This window comes from Scyliorhinus canicula, chromosome 29 (assembly GCF_902713615.1).
Source record: "Scyliorhinus canicula chromosome 29, sScyCan1.1, whole genome shotgun sequence".
Lineage (NCBI taxonomy): Eukaryota > Metazoa > Chordata > Chondrichthyes > Carcharhiniformes > Scyliorhinidae > Scyliorhinus > Scyliorhinus canicula.
In genome coordinates, this window is record NC_052174.1 from 7,915,562 (window position 1) to 7,935,831 (window position 20,270).

Below are 20,270 nucleotides of genomic sequence, written 5' to 3' on the forward strand. Positions count from 1 at the left end.
AATGCAGTGCAAATGTCAGAAGGACAGGGTTGTTTTTTCTTAAGCAGGCCACTCCCTGAATCGCAAAGTGCTACCCCTGAAGATAGAAGCTTGCCTCTTCCTTCCCGCCCGTTGAAGAATTTCTTTTAAATCAGGCTTTCCACACCAACTGTCGCATGGCGTGGGTAGCAGGTTTTCCAGGTACAGTAGCCCATTAACAAGCCTAATTGACCCTTAATTGTCCAATTCAATATGGCAGGTGAGCTGATGATTTTGGACAAACCCTCCCATTTTATGCAGGTCAACTTGGTTTGGGCGGGAAGGCGCTGGGGTGGGCCAGTGTTATTTTACGAGCCTCCCCTGCTGAAATTATACTGGCAGGTACAGGTAAAATGCAGCAGCTGAAAACTAAAACGTGCCCTGATACCAACACCCACCCTGAAGCTAATACAAACCTTAAATTAATGCAAACCCTAAAACCAATACAGACTCTGGAACTCAAACTGAACCTGGAACTAGACCAGTGCACCATTGCAAAACTGTTCACGCTGTGGACAATTCCTAATTACAGGCGATGGGAGTTTGGGTACTGCGCCTGCATTGTGTGAATCTGTGGACAGACAGAGCCTTGCGGCAAGAATGATCTTCATTAGCAGCCCCCTGAGAACTCTGGGTGGAATTCTCTCATTTTGAGACTGAGTTCAGTGGCAGATGTCTCCGGCGGTGCCTGTCCCACCAACCAGAATAGAATCCAGCGCTAGATTCAGCCCTAGAACCAGGTGCTGGTTTAGCTCACTGAGCTAAATCGCTGGCTTTAAAGCAGACCAAGCAGGCCAGCAGCACGGTTCGATTCCCGTACCAGCCTCCCCGGACAGGCGCCGGAATGTGGCGACTAGGGGCTTTTCACAGTAACTTCATTGAAGCCTACTCGTGACAATAAGCCATTTTCATTTCATTTCATTCTCACTTGGAACCTCATTAACTGTTCACAAGTGAGCTCCGCTCAGACTCACCTGCCGTTCTGCCAGCTGATTCGACCACCCGCTGTCAGCTGATGGGTTCAAAGATCTCGCCGCCATATTTAAACACCGGCCCAGCACAGTCATATCACTCTCTCCAGCCCGCCTGTCTTCACCAGACCATGCAGGATGTCAGCAGCCCAGAGGCTAGGAGTCTCAAGAATTTTTTTTCCTTGATTCAAACACCTTCCTCCCCTGCCCAAGACTGTCACCTACGAGGTACCCATGCCCCATTTGGACCTCTACCCACCACATCTGTAGCTTTTGTGTATCCCCTCCCAGTAAACAATGCGGTGCCCCTTTGACGCCCTTGTTTGTGAGCTTCTCATGCAGCTTTGCCGGGAAAGAAGCTGTCTTTGAGTCTGTTCCCGTAGGATTGAAAGGTCTGACGGGATGCTGCTGGGCAGCTGTTTTAATGAGCATTCGTGAGATTAAAATGGCTGGTTTAGCTCACTGGGCTAAATCGCTGGCTTTGAAAGCAGACCAAAGCAGGCCAGCAGCACGGTTCGATTCCCATACCAGCCTCCCCGGACAGGCGCCGGAATGTGGCGACTAGGAGCTTTTCACAGTAACTTCAATGAAGCCTACTCGTGACAATAAGAGATTTTCATTTCATTTCATTTCATTCATTTGTGGCACCTGCCAGTGGGAAGAATGATACCATTAACCCGTCATTGGGAGAAATGCAACAGGATTCTGCCCACGTCGGTTTCTGACTTTTTGCCTCTCGCCAGATTTTCTGCACCCTCCCGCCTTACTCCAAACCCACCGTGGGTGAGTTGGGGAATTACACCCACCTTTGTGAGTTGGGCTTGGGTGATGTAACACAAGAATATGATGTGAAGCATCAGTAATGGCTTCAGACGGAACTAACTACCTTCTATTTCTAAACAAACACTTGCCAGGAGGTAGGGTGACATTTTCTGGTCATTCCCGCCCCAACACCATAAATTCCTGCCCGAGGTCAGCCGTCAGTCAGATTGTCAGTCCCACCCGTGACAATTCCCACGGCTGGGTGGTCCTACAAAATCTACCCCAAAGTATTTGCTTAATTCCTCAGGGAACACATGTAGATTTGCCGCTGTTAAAATGCGATCGAGCGGTCCACCTGTGAAGACTTTCCCATTTTAAAATTTTTATCTTTGCTTTGTAGACCACAAGAGAGTCCGAACTGAGTTGTGGAAAGATAAACTTAGTTGGTAATGCTCCAGTATTTGCAAGAGAAATCAAATCCCAGCCGTTCTGCTCTGTCGGTTCCAGGCCTGGCCAACTTTATGCAAAACATGGACGATCTAGGGCTCGCGGGGAGGGCGGGCCTCTTAGTGGGGGGGAGCTCTTATTCGGCAAGACTCGGCTGGGGGTGGGGGGGGGGGGGGGGGGGGGGGGTTTGGTATTGTCCCAATGAAGTAGGTCTAGTGAGTGGTGCAAAGCCATGTTTCCAATCAATCTGCTTCCCTGTCAATCCTCCAGTGCAACAAGCCTTTGGGATCTCTGAAATCCTCCAATTCTGGTCTCGACCATCCCCGATTTCCGTTGTTCATCCCTGTTCTTTCCTTCTCCTGTGGACCTTAAGCTCTGGAATTCCCTCACTAAACCTCTCCACCTTTCTCTCCTTCAAACCAATCGGCTGGATTCTCCATTCCTCAGACTAAGGGGGTGATCCTCCTGCTGCACCGCAAAAGCAGCTCGCTGCGGTGAAAGGCAGGAGATTTTTAAAAGCACAAGTGACCCTCGCCTCTGCAGTGTATTGGGATGTTTTGCTTCTTCTGAAGGTGCCATATAAATGCAGCTTGTTGCATGTAACGCAGTGTACATCATGGTCCATTATAATTCTTCTTGTTCCTCACAGCTGAAGCAAACCCCAGGAAAAGACAATCCCATTTTCCTTCCCTCGGACGGCGAACTGGATTGGCTCCTGGCTAAGATGTGGGTGCGGAGTTTAGATTTTCAGCACTTTGAGCTGGTCTCCCATCTCCTGAGGACCCACCTGATCGCCGAGACATTCAGCGTGGCCACTCTCAGGCACCTGCCGGCTGTACATCCTGTTTACAAGGTGAGGACATCGCTCCCATTTTAATTTGGGGAAATTGCAGCTAGTGCAGAGGCTGGGGTGGGTGGGTGGGTGTCCTCGAATCCTCATCATCTATGTATCATAGAATCCTGTGTTATAGACAGGAGAGGGAGCACTTCAAACTGCATTGATTTCCTCTTACTGACCGTAAGCAGAAAGCTTTGAATTTAGTTTTTGAAAGAATAAGCGGTGTGTGCATATGTTCCCAACCCCTTCTTTTTATGATTAACTTAGAGTGTTAGTTTATTTTGCACATTCAAAAACCATTAAAAAAGTGAATATTTCCTGTTCCTACTCTACACATTCACAAGTTAAAAGGGGGAGTGAGTAAAAGAGTTTGAAATGAAAAATGAAATGAAAATCGCTTATTGTCACAAGTAGGCTTCAAATGAAGTTACTGTGAAAAGCCCCTAGTCGCCACATTCCGGCGCCTGTTCGGGAGGCTGATACAGGAATCAAACCGTTCTGCTGGCCTGCCTTGATCTGCTTTCAAAGCCAGCGATTTAGCCCTGTGCTAAACCAGCCCCTGTTTGGAGTTTGGAAGTACAAAAACCACGGAAAAATGAATATTTGTTCATGTGAGTTCCACAGTCCAAAGTCAGAGTTCAAAAGGTGTTTCCTTCGTGGGGCAGTTCTGTTTTAAAGTGTTTGTGGCTGGGCAAATGACACAAAACACCTTGGGCGGGATTCTCCGACCTTGGGCTGGGTCCAAATCCACTGGGCAAATCCAGTGTTTAAAAACACCATTAAATATTCTGACAAAGAAACACTTTAAAAAATTCCTGAGCATTTCCAATTTCACACACACAAATTTACAGTTAAACAAGTGAAGAAGTCATTGAAACAGCTTCCTGTGTAGTAACTGTTGCCGGGTCCATCTCATAATGTAGCAAAGTGCTGTCCGATGCTCACTGGTCAGCTTGCTCAGTCCCATCTCGGTAAACTTTAAATACAATTTGTTTTTAAATGTTGCATTGTGTTTTTACGGTGGGCCACAGCTCATATGCAGAGCCACAATGCGTCGGCGTTTACGACGGCATCAACACTTCGCCTGAGGATCAGAGAATCCCGCCCCTTGAAAGAAATAATTCTTCTGCATGAGGGGCTTTTCTGTTTTTGGACTACATGGCAGGTGTTGATCAGGGACTGTTCGAAAAAAAAAGTCTTTGTGGAGTTGGGACTGCTTACCCAGCCCGGCTGCTTGAGTTCTGTCCAGTTGATATTAAAATAACAGTCTGGCTGTGATCTAATATTAAACTGTCCGAAAGCGAGAGGTTTTGGCTGTGTGACCTTCCTTCTCCACAATTACTTCAAAAGGGATGTTTATCCAGCGTCTGAAACTGGCTCTGGTTTCAGAGCTGATCAACTGTTTACAATTTTGCAAATGACTTGGATGACGGGAAGGATGGGAATGTTGCCAAATTTGCTGATGACACAAAGACAGGCAGGAAAGTGTGTTGTGAAGAGGACATAAGGAGGCTACAAAAAAATAGGTGATGGGAATGGGAAAAGATCTGGCAAATGGAGTGTAATGTGGGAAAATGTGAAATTGTCTATTTTAGCAGGAAGAATAAAAGAGAAGTTTCCAGAGGGCACACAAAATTGATGTTGCTGTAAATAGTCAGGAGGAAAGCCTTAGATTATGATGGAACCATCAATTCACCAGACACGTGTTTCCGATATGAATCTGGGCTTTAATCGACTTACTTCAGAGCCAGCCTGTTACCCGTTGATGAACTCTTAGTGAACTCAGGCTGACTCTGGACAAGGGTATTTATACAGCAGCACTAGGGGGAGGAGTCGTGGGCGGAGCCATGGGTGGAGCCCAGTACAAGTTCCTGAGTACTCCCAGAGCTACTCCCCCTAGTGGTTGGATAACGCTACTGCGCTTACAAAGACAGTGTGAATTATCATATCAAATATATTACATTTCCCACAGATTACTGGGTGATATCGACAGACTGGTTGGCAAACAGTGGGAAATGGAATTTAACCCTGAAAAGTGCGAGGTGATGCATTTTGGGAGGACTAACCAGGCAAGGAGATATGAAATGAATGGTAGGACCCTCGGAAGTACAGAGGACCGGAGGGACCTTGGGGTACATGGCAGCACAGTAGTTAGCACAGTTGCTTCACAGCTCCAGGGTCTCAGGTTTGATTCCTGGTTTGGGTCACTGTCTGTGCGGAGTCTGCACGTTCTCCCCGTGTCTGCGTGGGTTTCCTCCGGGTGCTCCGGTTCCCTCCCACAGTCCAAAGATGTGCAGATTAGGTGGATTAGCCATGATAAATTGCCCTTCGTGTCCAATGGGGATATGGGGATAGGATGAAGGTGTGGGGATAGGGTGAAGGTGTGGGAATAGGATGAAGGCGTGGGGATAGGATGAAGGTGTGGGGATAGGATGAAGGTGTGGGAATAGGATGAAGGTGTGGGGATAGGGTGAAGGTGTGGGCTTAGGTGGGGTGCTCTTTCCTAGGGCCGGTGCAGACTGCACTGTACATTCTATGATTCTGATGCCCATAGATCCTGAAGGCATCAGAACGGGTGGGCGTGGTTGTTAAGAAGGCCTATGGGGCACTTGCCTTTATTAACCGAGATATAGAATATTAGAGCAGGGAGGTTATGATGGAGCTGTATAAAACGCTGGTTAGGCCGCAGCTAGAGTACTGAGTGCTGTTCTCGTCGTCACTCTATAGGAAGGATGTGGTTGCGCTGGAGAGGGTGCAGAGGAGATTCACCAGGATGCTGCCTGGGCTGGAGCGTCTCAGCTATGGAGAGAGGCTGGTTAGGCCGGGGTTGTTTTCCTTGGAGCAGAGAAGGCCGAGTGGGGACCTGATTGAGGTGGACAATATTATGAGGGACAGAGAGAGGGTGGATAGGGAGGGAAATTTTCCCCCTGAGTAGAGGCGTCAATAACCAGGGGCATAGATTTAAGGTCAGGGGCAGGAGATTTAGAGGTAATTTGAGGAAAATCCATTTTGCTCAGGGAGGTGGGAATCACTACGTGAAAAGGTGGGAGAGGCGGGAACCCTCACAACATTTAAGAAGCATTTAGATGAGCGATTGAAGCCATAGCATGAAAAATTGGGAAGATTGTGGTCTTAGCCAGGATAGTGTAGGAGGAGGTGGACCTGGACCCTTTGTTGGCGATATTTGGGGTCTCAGAGAAGCCGGAGCTCATGGAGAGGAGGAAGGCTGATGTCTTGGCCTTCGTCTCTCTGATTGCACGGCGGCGAGTTTTGCTGGAGTCGCGGTCGGCATCGCCACCAGGGGTAGCGGTATGGCTGGTTGACCTGTACAACTTCCTGCAGTTAGAGAAGATAAATTTTGAGTTAAGGGCTCTTCAGGGGGGTTTGAGAAAAGGTGGGAGATGTTTGTGATCGTGTTTGAGGGGCTCTTCATCACAGGAGATGGAGGGGGTGAAAAAGGGGGTAATCTGTACAGACTGTATAGTTGATTGTAGGGAAGCATGTTTCCTGGGGTGTTTATTCGCTTTAACCTGTTTTGACACATGTTTGTAATAAAATACGTTTAGAAAAAAGAAATGTCATAGCATACAAGGCGGGGGGGGGGGGGGGTTGCTGGAAAATGGGACTAGAGTAAATAGGTGCTTGATGGCCAGTTCGGATATGATGGGCCGAAGGGCCTCTTCTCATGCTGTAAAAACTCTATGGGCGCGATCTTCCAAAAATGGAGCAAAGTCCCGAGCGAGCACGTTAAGCCGTGGGTTTCCCGTTACTCGCAGTGTTGAGACACATGTGGCTATTCAATGTTACTCGTGTTGAATAAAGAGCATGAACGGCGAACCCGTGGCCGAGGCCACACTTAGCCCCGTTTTATACAACGGGAAGCTCTGCTCACTGGAACTGCACATTATAGTGAGAAATCCGAGGCCCACAAATAAAATCCCCGACCTCACAACAGCCCGAACGCAACATGGGAGGCCCCCCTCCCCACAGTCCGAACGCAACATGGGAGGCCCCCTCCCCACAGTCCGAACGCAACATGGGAGGCCCCCCTCCCCACAGCCCGAACGCAACATGGGAGGCTCCCCCCTCACAGCCCGACCGCAACATGGGAGGCCCCCCTCCCCCCCACAGCCCGAACGCACAATGGGAGGCCCCCCTCCCCCACAGCCCGACCACAACATGGGAGGCCCCCCTCCCCACAGTCCGAACGCAACATGGGAGGCACCCCTCCCCACAGTCCGAACGCAACATGGGAGGCCCCCCTCCCCACAGCCTGAACGCAACATGGGAGGCTCCCCCCTCACAGCCCGACCGCAACATGGGAGGCCCCCCTCCCCCCACAGCCCGAACGCAACTTGGGAGGCCCCCCTCCCCCTACAGCCCGACCGCAACATGGGAGGCCCCCCTCCCCCCCCACAGCCCGAACGCAACATGGGAGGCCCCCCTCCCCCCCCACAGCCCGAACGCAACATGGGAGGCCCCCCTCCCCACAGCCCGAACGCAACATGGGAGGCCCCCCTCCCCACAGTCCGATTACAACATGGGAGGCCCCCCTCCCCCCCAGAGCCCGACCGCAACATGGGAGGCTCCCCCTCCCCCCAGAGCCCGACCGCAACATGGGAGGCCCCCCTCCCCCACAGCCCGAACGCAACATGGGAGGCCCCCTTCCCCCACAGCCCGAACGCAACATGGGAGGCCCCCCTCCCCCCACAGTCCGAACGCAACATGGGAGGCCCCCTCCCCCCTCACAGCCCGAACGCAACATGGGAGGCCCCCCTCCCCCCACAGCCCGAACGCAACATGGGAGGCCCCCCTCCCCCACAGCCCGAACGCAACATGGGAGGCCCCCCTCCCCCACAGCCCGAACGCAACATGGGAGGCCCCCCTCCCCCACAGTCCGATTACAACATGGAGGCCCCCCACCCCCTACAGCCCGAATGCAACATGGGAGGCCCCCCTCCCCCCCAGAGCCCGACCGCAACATGGGAGGCCCCCCTCCCCCACAGCCCGAATGCAACATGGGAGGCCCCCCACCCCCTACAGCCCGAATGCAACATGGGAGGCCCCCCTCCCCCCAGAGCCCGACCGCAACATGGGAGGCCCCCCTCCCCCAGTCCGAACGCAACATGGGAGGCCCCCCTCCCCCCCCACAGCCCGACTGCAACATGGGAGGCCCCCCCCCCCCACAGCTTGACCGCAACGTGGGAGCCCCCCTCCCCCACAGCCTGACCGCAACGTGGGAGCCCCCCACCATCATGGTGGGCAACCCCAGCCCCATCACACACGCGCACAAAATATGCCAGCTCGCCAGTGCCAACTTGGAACCATGGCAGTGCCCCTGCCAGTGCCACCCAGACCCAGGATGGCACCCAGGTGGCACTGCCAAGGTGCCAGGCTGGCACAGCCAGAGTTCCCAGGTGGCACCAGCAGCACCAGGGCACCACCCTTCCCAAAAGGCATGCAGCTGGGGGGCCTCCGATCCCCTTGGAGACTGCCACGAGTGCCATTTGTGGGGACCAGTGCTGAACGTCGCTCGCGTGAAGTCGCAGAGGCAAAGGAATTGAATCCCAAAGCCTCAGGTACCTCGGGAATCTGCACATTCGAGTAAGTGCCTCAATCTAATATGCAGCTTTGCCAATACGTGATCCTGCGCAAAAAAGTGATCCCACCCATTGTGGGCAGGATTTTCCTTGCAATGTTTCGAGAGATTGCATTGAATCTTGCGAGGTTTTCGAGCCGGGCGACCCCAGGAGTGGGGTCTCCCAGCTTTCACCGACCATGCTGCACCGCAGCAAGATGCCTTTCCGCTCAGCGTTGCCAGAAGATCACGCCCTATGTCTCTATGACTCTGTGAGAAGTATATTATCTCAATGGTGTGAGATTGCAGAGGTCCGAGATGCAGAGGGTTCTGGGTGTCCGAGTGCATGAATCACAAAAGGCGGATGTGCAAGTACAGTGAGTAATTCGGAAAGATAATAGAATGTTATTGTTTATTGTGAGGAGAATTGAATAGAAAATTAGGGAGATTATGCTTCAGTTAGACAGAGCATTAGTGAGACCACGTCTCGAATACTGTGTATGAACATACGTACATAGAACATACAGTGCAGAAGGAGGCCATTTGGCCCATCAAGTGTGCACCGACCCACTTAAGCCCTGACTTCCACAATATCCCAGTAACCCCTCCTAGCCTTTTTTGGACACTAAGGGCAATTTAGCATGGCCAATCCACCTAACCTGCACGTCTTTGGACGGTGGGAGGAAACCGGAGCACCAGGAGGAAACCATAGAACATAAGAACATAAGAACTAGGAGCAGGAGTAGGCCATCTGGCCCCTCGAGCCTGCTCCGCCATTCAATGAGATCATGGCTGATCTTTTGTGGACTCAGCTCCATTTTCCGGGCCGAACACCATTACCCTTTATCCCTTTATTCTTCAAAAAACTATCTATCTTTTCCTTAAAAACATGTAATGAAGGAGCCTCAACTGCTTCACTGGGCAAGGAATTCCATAGATTCACAACCCTTTGGGTGAAGAAGTTCCTCCTTAACTCAGTCCTAAATCTACTACCCCTTATTTTGAGGCTATGTCCCCTAGTCCCCTAGGGGCTGGTTTAGCTCACTGGGCTAAATCGCTGGCTTTTAAAGCAGGCCAGCAGCACGGTTCGATTCCCGTACCAGCCTCCCCGGACAGGCGCCGGAATGTGGCGACTAGGGGCTTTTCACAGTAACTTCATTGAAGCCTACTCGTGACAATAAGCCATTTTCATTTCATTCATTTCATAGTTCTGCTTTCACCCGCCAGTGGAAACAACCTGCCCGCATCTATCCTATCTATTCCCTTCATAATTTTAAATGTTTCTATAAGATCCCCCTCATCCTTCTAAATTCCAACGAGTACATAGAACAGTGCAGCACAGAACAGGCCCTTCGGCCCTCGATGTTGTGCCGAGCATTGTCCGAAACCAAGATCAAGCTAGCCCACTCCCTGTCATTCTGGTGTGCTCCATGTGCCTATCCAATAACCGCTTGAAAGTTCCTCAAGTGTCCGACTCCACTATCACAGCAGGCAGTCCATTCCACACCCTAACCACTCTCTGAGTAAAAAACCTACCTCGGACATCCCTCCTATATCTTCCACACTGAACATTATAGTTATGCCCCCTTGTAACAGCTACATCCACCCGAGGAAATACTCTCTGAACGTCCACTCTATCTATCCCCCTCATCATCTTATAAACCTCTATTAAGTCGCCTCTCATCCTCCTTCGCTGCAATGAGAAAAGCCCTAACTCCCTCAACCTTTCCTCATAAGACCTATCCTGCAAACCAGGCAGCACCCTGGTAAATCTCATTTGCACCCTTTCCAATGCTTCAACATCTTTCCTATAATGAGGTTGACAGAACTGCACACAATACTCCAAATGTCATCTCACCGGGGTCATATACAGTTGGAGCATAACCCCGTGGCTCTTAAACTCAAGCCCCCTGCTAATAAATGCTAACACACTATAGGCCTTCTTCACGGCTCTATCCACTTGAGTGGCAACCTTCAGAGATCTGTGGACATGAACCCCAAGATCTCTCTGTCCCTCCACATCCCTCAGAACCCTGCCATTGACCCTGGAATCCACATTCAAATTTTTTCTACCAAAATGAATCGCCTCTAAATGAAATGAAAATGGCTTATTGTCATGGGTAGGCTTCAAATGAAGTAACTGTGAAAAGCCCCTTCTCGCCAAATTCCGGCGCCTGTTCGGGGAGGCTGGTACGGGAATTGAACCGTGCTGCTGGCCTGCCTTGGTCTGCTTTCAAAGCCAGTGATTTAGCCCTGTGCTAAACTGACACGGGGGGGGGGGGGGGACGTGCAGACTCAGCGGGGAATCGAACCTGGGACCCTGGCGCTGTGAAGCCTGACCTTGGCTCTGTATGGTATTGGTCATCTTATTTAAGGAAAGATGCAAGTGTTGGAAGCAGTTCAGAGATGGTTTATCAGACTAATACCAGGAATGGCAGGTTGTCTTGTGAGGAGAGGTTGGACAGGTTAGGATTGTATCCATTGGAGCGCAGAAGAGTTCGAGGCAACTTGATTGAAACACATAAAATCCTGAGGGGTGTTGACAGGGGGGGATGTGGAGAGGATGTTTCCTCTTGCGGGAGAATCTAGAACGAGGGGGTCACTGTTTAAAAATAAGGGGATCACCCATTTTAAATGGAGATGGGGGAAATATTTTTCTTTCAGCAGTCATGAGTCTCTGGAACTCTCTTACTGAAAAGACGATGGAAGGAGACTCGTTGAATATTTTCAAGGCAGAGGTGGATAGATTCTTGGTAAATAAGGAGGCAGGTTGGGGGTTGGCGGGATGCAGATTTGAGGTTATTATCAGATCAGCCATGATCTTATTAAGTGGAAGAACAGGCTTGAGGGGCTGAATGGCCTATTCCTGCTCCTTGCCCCTATATCCCTGGATTCACTTCCCAAAGATCAAGCGATCTCAGCCTTGAATATACTCAACTCTGTCTGTGACTGACATTGAACATACTCTGACTGAATAAACTGAATGTGACTGAGTACACTGCAAGACATCTTACAACACCAGGTTAAAGTCCAACAGGTGTGTTTGGAATCACTAGCTTTCGGAGCGTAGCTCCTTCATCAGGTGAGTGCACTGAATGTAACTAAATATACGGAATGTGATTGAGCATACTGAATATAATTGAGTATACTGAATGTGATTGAAGTTAATATGATTGTACTGAATGTGGTTGAGTATACTGAATGTGATTTAGTATACTGAATGTGATTGAGTATACTGAATGTGACTGAGATACTGCATGTGATTGAGCATACTGAATATGATTGAAGTTAATATGATTGTACTGAATGTGGTTGAGTATACTGAATGTGATTTAGTATACTGAATGTGATTGAATATACTCAATATGATTTAGTATACTGAATGTTATTGAATATACTGAAGGTGATTGATTATACTGAATGTGATTGAGTATACTGAATGTGAATGAATAGAACATAGAACAGTACAGCACAGAACAGGCCCTTCGGCCCTCAATGTTGTGCCGAGCCATGATCACCCCACTCAAACCCACGTATCCACCCTATACCCATAACCCAACAACCCCCCCCTTAACCTTACTTTTATTAGGACACTACGGGCAATTTAGCATGGCCAATCCACCTAACCAGCACATCTTTGGACTGTGGGAGGAAACCGGAGCACCCGGAGGAAACCCACGCACACAGGGGGAGGACGTGCAGACTCCACACAGACAGTGACCCAGCCGGGAATCGAACCTGGGATCCTGGAGCTGTGAAGCATTTATGCTAACCACCATGCTACCCTGCTGCCCCCGAATATACTGAATGAGATTGAGTATACTGAGTGTGATTGAATATACTGAATGTGATTGAGTATGTGGAATGCGATTGAGTATACTGAATATGATTGAGTATACTGCCTGTGATTGAGTATACTGAATGTTATTGAATATAGCCAATGTGATTGAGCATACTGAATGTGATTGAAGTTAATATGATTGTACTGAATGTGGTTGAGTATACTGAATGTGATTTAGTATACTGAATGTGATTGAATATACCCAATGTGATTGAGTATACTGAATGTGATTGAATATACTCAATATGATTTAGTATACTGAATGTTATTGAATATACTGAATGTGATTGAGTATACTGAATGTTATTGAATATACTGAATGTGATTGAGTATACTGAATGTGATTGAATATAGCCAATGTGATTGAGTATACTGAATGTTATTGAATATAGCCAATGTGATTGAGTATACTGAATGTGATTGAGTATACTAAATGTGATTGAGTATACTGAATGTGAATGAATATACTGAATGAGATTGAGTATACTGAGTGTGATTGAATATACTGAATGTGATTGAGTATATGGAATGCGATTGAGTATTCTGAATATGATTGAGTATACTGCCTGTGATTGATTATACTGAATGTTATTGAGTATACTGAATTGATTGAATATAGCAATGTGATTGTGTATAGTGAACGTGATTGAACATACTGAATGTTATGGAGAAAACTGAATGTGATTGAATATCCTGAATGTGATTGAGTATACTGAATGTGATTGTGTTTACTGAATGTGATTGTGTTTACTGAATGTGATTGAGTTTACTTGATGTGATTGAGTATACTGAATATGATTGAGTATACGGCCTGTGATTGATAATACTGAATGTTATTGAGTATACTGAATTGATTGAATATAGCAATGTGATTGAGTATACTGAACGTGATTGAACATACTGAATGTTATAGAATATACTGAATGTCATCCAGCAGAGGGCAGCAGAGCAAAGCTACTGAACAGCTGTTCTGGGGGAATTTGCATACGTGCAGTGCGGTCAGCCTAAGTTGAAGGTGAACCGGCGAAGGAGACCCAAGGAGTTTGAGTGAAAGCAAGCATCCAGCAGAGGGCAGCAGAGCAAAGCTACTGATCAGCTGTTCTGGGGGAATTTGCATACGTGCAGTGCGGTCAGCCTAAGTTGAAGGTGAACTGGCGAAGGAGACCCAAGGAGTTTGAGTGAAAGCAAGTATCCAGCAGAGGGCAGCAGAGCAAAGCTACTGATCAGTTGTTCTGGGGGAATTTGCATACGTGCAGTGCGGTCAGCCTAAGTTGAAGGTGAACCGGCGAAGGAGACCCAAGGAGTTTGAGTGAAAGCAAGCATCCAGCAGAGGGCAGCAGAGCAAAGCTACTGATCAGCTGTTCTGGGGGAATTTGCATACGTGCAGTGCGGTCAGCCTAAGTTGAAGGTGAACCGGCGAAGGAGACCCAAGGAGTTTGACTGAAAGCAAGCATCCAGCAGAGGGCAGCAGAGCAAAGCTACTGATCAGCTGTTCTGGGGGAATTTGCATACGTGCAGTGCGGTCAGCCTAAGTTGAAGGTGAACCGGCGAAGGAGACCCAAGGAGTTTGAGTGAAAGCAAGCATCCAGCAGAGGGCAGCAGAGCAAAGCTACTGATCAGCTGTTCTGGGGGAATTTGCATACGTGCAGTGCGGTCAGCCTAAGTTGAAGGTGAACCGGCGAAGGAGACCCAAGGAGTTTGAGTGAAAGCAAGCATCCAGCAGAGGGCAGCAGAGCAAAGCTACTGATCAGCTGTTCTGGGGGAATTTGCATACGTGCAGTGCGGTCAGCCTAAATTGAAGGTGAACCGGCGAAGGAGACCCAAGGAGTTTGAGTGAAAGCAAGCATCCAGCAGAGGGCAGCAGAGCAAAGCTACTGATCAGCTGTTCTGGGGGAATTTGCATACGTGCAGTGCGGTCAGCCTAAGTTGAAGGTGAACCGGCGAAGGAGACCCAAGGAGTTTGAGTGAAAGCAAGCTTCCAGCAGAGGGCAGCAGAGCAAAGCTACTGATCAGCTGTTCTGGGGGAATTTGCATACGTGCAGTGCGGTCAGCCTAAGTTGAAGGTGAACCGGCGAAGGAGACCCAAGGAGTTTGAGTGAAAGCAAGCATCCAGCAGAGGGCAGCAGAGCAAAGCTACTGATCAGCTGTTCTGGGGGAATTTGCATACGTGCAGTGCGGTCAGCCTAAGTTGAAGGTGAACCGGCGAAGGAGACCCAAGGAGTTTGAGTGAAAGCAAGCATCCAGCAGAGGGCAGCAGAGCAAAGCTACTGATCAGCTGTTCTGGGGGAATTTGCATACGTGCAGTGCGGTCAGCCTAAGTTGAAGGTGAACCGGCGAAGGAGACCCAAGGAGTTTGAGTGAAAGCAAGCATCCAGCAGAGGGCAGCAGAGCAAAGCTACTGATCAGCTGTTCTGGGGGAATTTGCATACGTGCAGTGCGGTCAGCCTAAGTTGAAGGTGAACCGGCGAAGGAGACCCAAGGAGTTTGAGTGAAAGCAAGCATCCAGCAGAGGGCAGCAGAGCAAAGCTACTGATCAGCTGTTCTGGGGGAATTTGCATACGTGCAGTGCGGTCAGCCTAAGTTGAAGGTGAACCGGCGAAGGAGACCCAAGGAGTTTGAGTGAAAGCAAGCATCCAGCAGAGGGCAGCAGAGCAAAGCTACTGATCAGCTGTTCTGGGGGAATTTGCATACGTGCAGTGCGGTCAGCCTAAGTTGAAGGTGAACCGGCGAAGGAGACCCAAGGAGTTTGAGTGAAAGCAAGCATCCAGCAGAGGGCAGCAGAGCAAAGCTACTGATCAGCTGTTCTGGGGGAATTTGCATACGTGCAGTGCGGTCAGCCTAAGTTGAAGGTGAACCGGCGAAGGAGACCCAAGGAGTTTGAGTGAAAGCAAGCATCCAGCAGAGGGCAGCAGAGCAAAGCTACTGATCAGCTGTTCTGGGGGAATTTGCATACGTGCAGTGCGGTCAGCCTAAGTTGAAGGTGAACCGGCGAAGGAGACCCAAGGAGTTTGAGTGAAAGCAAGCATCCAGCAGAGGGCAGCAGAGCAAAGCTACTGATCAGCTGTTCTGGGGGAATTTGCATACGTGCAGTGCGGTCAGCCTAAGTTGAAGGTGAACCGGCGAAGGAGACCCAAGGAGTTTGAGTGAAAGCAAGCATCCAGCAGAGGGCAGCAGAGCAAAGCTACTGATCAGCTGTTCTGGGGGAATTTGCATACGTGCAGTGCGGTCAGCCTAAGTTGAAGGTGAACCGGCGAAGGAGACCCAAGGAGTTTGAGTGAAAGCAAGCATCCAGCAGAGGGCAGCAGAGCAAAGCTACTGATCAGCTGTTCTGGGGGAATTTGCATACGTGCAGTGCGGTCAGCCTAAGTTGAAGGTGAACCGGCGAAGGAGACCCAAGGAGTTTGAGTGAAAGCAAGCATCCAGCAGAGGGCAGCAGAGCAAAGCTACTGATCAGCTGTTCTGGGGGAATTTGCATACGTGCAGTGCGGTCAGCCTAAGTTGAAGGTGAACCGGCGAAGGAGACCCAAGGAGTTTGAGTGAAAGCAAGCATCCAGCAGAGGGCAGCAGAGCAAAGCTACTGATCAGCTGTTCTGGGGGAATTTGCATACGTGCAGTGCGGTCAGCCTAAGTTGAAGGTGAACCGGCGAAGAAGACCCAAGGAGTTTGAGTGAAAGCAAGCATCCAGCAGAGGGCAGCAGAGCAAAGCTACTGATCAGCTGTTCTGGGGGAATTTGCATACGTGCAGTGCGGTCAGCCTAAGTTGAAGGTGAACCGGCGAAGGAGACCCAAGGAGTTTGAGTGAAAGCAAGCATCCAGCAGAGGGCAGCAGAGCAAAGCTACTGATCAGCTGTTCTGGGGGAATTTGCATACGTGCAGTGCGGTCAGCCTAAGTTGAAGGTGAACCGGCGAAGAAGACCCAAGGAGTTTGAGTGAAAGCAAGCATCCAGCAGAGGGCAGCAGAGCAAAGCTACTGATCAGCTGTTCTGGGGGAATTTGCATACGTGCAGTGCGGTCAGCCTAAGTTGAAGGTGAACCGGCGAAGAAGACCCAAGGAGTTTGAGTGAAAGCAAGCATCCAGCAGAGGGCAGCAGAGCAAAGCTACTGATCAGCTGTTCTGGGGGAATTTGCATACGTGCAGTGCGGTCAGCCTAAGTTGAAGGTGAACCGGCGAAGAAGACCCAAGGAGTTTGAGTGAAAGCAAGCATCCAGCAGAGGGCAGCAGAGCAAAGCTACTGATCAGCTGTTCTGGGGGAATTTGCATACGTGCAGTGCGGTCAGCCTAAGTTGAAGGTGAACCGGCGAAGAAGACCCAAGGAGTTTGAGTGAAAGCAAGCATCCAGCAGAGGGCAGCAGAGCAAAGCTACTGATCAGCTGTTCTGGGGGAATTTGCATACGTGCAGTGCGGTCAGCCTAAGTTGAAGGTGAACCGGCGAAGAAGACCCAAGGAGTTTGAGTGAAAGCAAGCATCCAGCAGAGGGCAGCAGAGCAAAGCTACTGATCAGCTGTTCTGGGGGAATTTGCATACGTGCAGTGCGGTCAGCCTAAGTTGAAGGTGAACCGGCGAAGGAGACCCAAGGAGTTTGAGTGAAAGCAAGCATCCAGCAGAGGGCAGCAGAGCAAAGCTACTGATCAGCTGTTCTGGGGGAATTTGCATACGTGCAGTGCGGTCAGCCTAAGTTGAAGGTGAACCGGCGAAGAAGACCCAAGGAGTTTGAGTGAAAGCAAGCATCCAGCAGAGGGCAGCAGAGCAAAGCTACTGATCAGCTGTTCTGGGGGAATTTGCATACGTGCAGTGCGGTCAGCCTAAGTTGAAGGTGAACCGGCGAAGGAGACCCAAGGAGTTTGAGTGAAAGCAAGCATCCAGCAGAGGGCAGCAGAGCAAAGCTACTGATCAGCTGTTCTGGGGGAATTTGCATACGTGCAGTGCGGTCAGCCTAAGTTGAAGGTGAACCGGCGAAGAAGACCCAAGGAGTTTGAGTGAAAGCAAGCATCCAGCAGAGGGCAGCAGAGCAAAGCTACTGATCAGCTGTTCTGGGGGAATTTGCATACGTGCAGTGCGGTCAGCCTAAGTTGAAGGTGAACCGGCGAAGGAGACCCAAGGAGTTTGAGTGAAAGCAAGCATCCAGCAGAGGGCAGCAGAGCAAAGCTACTGATCAGCTGTTCTGGGGGAATTTGCATACGTGCAGTGCGGTCAGCCTAAGTTGAAGGTGAACCGGCGAAGGAGACCCAAGGAGTTTGAGTGAAAGCAAGCATCCAGCAGAGGGCAGCAGAGCAAAGCTACTGATCAGCTGTTCTGGGGGAATTTGCATACGTGCAGTGCGGTCAGCCTAAGTTGAAGGTGAACCGGCGAAGGAGACCCAAGGAGTTTGAGTGAAAGCAAGCATCCAGCAGAGGGCAGCAGAGCAAAGCTACTGATCAGCTGTTCTGGGGGAATTTGCATACGTGCAGTGCGGTCAGCCTAAGTTGAAGGTGAACCGGCGAAGGAGACCCAAGGAGTTTGAGTGAAAGCAAGCATCCAGCAGAGGGCAGCAGAGCAAAGCTACTGATCAGCTGTTCTGGGGGAATTTGCATACGTGCAGTGCGGTCAGCCTAAGTTGAAGGTGAACCGGCGAAGGAGACCCAAGGAGTTTGAGTGAAAGCAAGCATCCAGCAGAGGGCAGCAGAGCAAAGCTACTGATCAGCTGTTCTGGGGGAATTTGCATACGTGCAGTGCGGTCAGCCTAAGTTGAAGGTGAACCGGCGAAGGAGACCCAAGGAGTTTGAGTGAAAGCAAGCATCCAGCAGAGGGCAGCAGAGCAAAGCTACTGATCAGCTGTTCTGGGGGAATTTGCATACGTGCAGTGCGGTCAGCCTAAGTTGAAGGTGAACCGGCGAAGGAGACCCAAGGAGTTTGAGTGAAAGCAAGCATCCAGCAGAGGGCAGCAGAGCAAAGCTACTGATCAGCTGTTCTGGGGGAATTTGCATACGTGCAGTGCGGTCAGCCTAAGTTGAAGGTGAACCGGCGAAGGAGACCCAAGGAGTTTGAGTGAAAGCAAGCATCCAGCAGAGGGCAGCAGAGCAAAGCTACTGATCAGCTGTTCTGGGGGAATTTGCATACGTGCAGTGCGGTCAGCCTAAGTTGAAGGTGAACCGGCGAAGGAGACCCAAGGAGTTTGAGTGAAAGCAAGCATCCAGCAGAGGGCAGCAGAGCAAAGCTACTGATCAGCTGTTCTGGGGGAATTTGCATACGTGCAGTGCGGTCAGCCTAAGTTGAAGGTGAACCGGCGAAGGAGACCCAAGGAGTTTGAGTGAAAGCAAGCATCCAGCAGAGGGCAGCAGAGCAAAGCTACTGATCAGCTGTTCTGGGGGAATTTGCATACGTGCAGTGCGGTCAGCCTAAGTTGAAGGTGAACCGGCGAAGGAGACCCAAGGAGTTTGAGTGAAAGCAAGCATCCAGCAGAGGGCAGCAGAGCAAAGCTACTGATCAGCTGTTCTGGGGGAATTTGCATACGTGCAGTGCGGTCAGCCTAAGTTGAAGGTGAACCGGCGAAGGAGACCCAAGGAGTTTGAGTGAAAGCAAGCATCCAGCAGAGGGCAGCAGAGCAAAGCTACTGATCAGCTGTTCTGGGGGAATTTGCATACGTGCAGTGCGGTCAGCCTAAGTTGAAGGTGAACCGGCGAAGGAGACCCAAGGAGTTTGAGTGAAAGCAAGCATCCAGCAGAGGGCAGCAGAGCAAAGCTACTGATCAGCTGTTCTGGGGGAATTTGCATACGTGCAGTGCGGTCAGCCTAAGTTGAAGGTGAACCGGCGAAGGAGACCCAAGGAGTTTGAGTGAAAGCAAGCATCCAGCAGAGGGCAGCAGAGCAAAGCTACTGATCAGCTGTTCTGGGGGAATTTGCATACGTGCAGTGCGGTCAGCCTAAGTTGAAGGTGAACCGGCGAAGGAGACCCAAGGAGTTTGAGTGAAAGCAAGCATCCAGCAGAGGGCAGCAGAGCAAAGCTACTGATCAGCTGTTCTGGGGGAATTTGCATACGTGCAGTGCGGTCAGCCTAAGTTGAAGGTGAACCGGCGAAGGAGACCCAAGGAGTTTGAGTGAAAGCAAGCATCCAGCAGAGGGCAGCAGAGCAAAGCTACTGATCAGCTGTTCTGGGGGAATTTGCATACGTGCAGTGCGGTCAGCCTAAGTTGAAGGTGAACCGGCGAAGGAGACCCAAGGAGTTTGAGTGAAAGCAAGCATCCAGCAGAGGGCAGCAGAGCAAAGCTACTGATCAGCTGTTCTGGGGGAATTTGCATACGTGCAGTGCGGTCAGCCTAAGTTGAAGGTGAACCGGCGAAGGAGACCCAAGGAGTTTGAGTGAAAGCAAGCATCCAGCAGAGGGCAGCAGAGCAAAGCTACTGATCAGCTGTTCTGGGGGAATTTGCATACGTGCAGTGCGGTCAGCCTAAGTTGAAGGTGAACCGGCGAAGGAGACCCAAGGAGTTTGAGTGAAAGCAAGCATCCAGCAGAGGGCAGCAGAGCAAAGCTACTGATCAGCTGTTCTGGGGGAATTTGCATACGTGCAGTGCGGTCAGCCTAAGTTGAAGGTGAACCGGCGAAGGAGACCCAAGGAGTTTGAGTGAAAGCAAGCATCCAGCAGAGGGCAGCAGAGCAAAGCTACTGATCAGCTGTTCTGGGGGAATTTGCATACGTGCAGTGCGGTCAGCCTAAGTTGAAGGTGAACCGGCGAAGGAGACCCAAGGAGTTTGAGTGAAAGCAAGCATCCAGCAGAGGGCAGCAGAGCAAAGCTACTGATCAGCTGTTCTGGGGGAATTTGCATACGTGCAGTGCGGTCAG

At 50.4% G+C, this 20,270-nt stretch overlaps 1 protein-coding gene across 1 annotated transcript in view; it reads left to right on the forward strand.

Annotated features, from left to right (window-relative positions):
- Positions 1-20,270, forward strand: part of LOC119958294 (polyunsaturated fatty acid 5-lipoxygenase-like) — a 172,224-nt gene that overhangs the window by 68,411 nt on the left and 83,543 nt on the right. Inside the window, exon 8 of the mRNA XM_038786728.1 lies at positions 2,848-3,051. Coding sequence (XP_038642656.1) covers positions 2,848-3,051 — 204 coding nt within the window. The remainder of the gene's footprint in view (positions 1-2,847; positions 3,052-20,270) is intronic.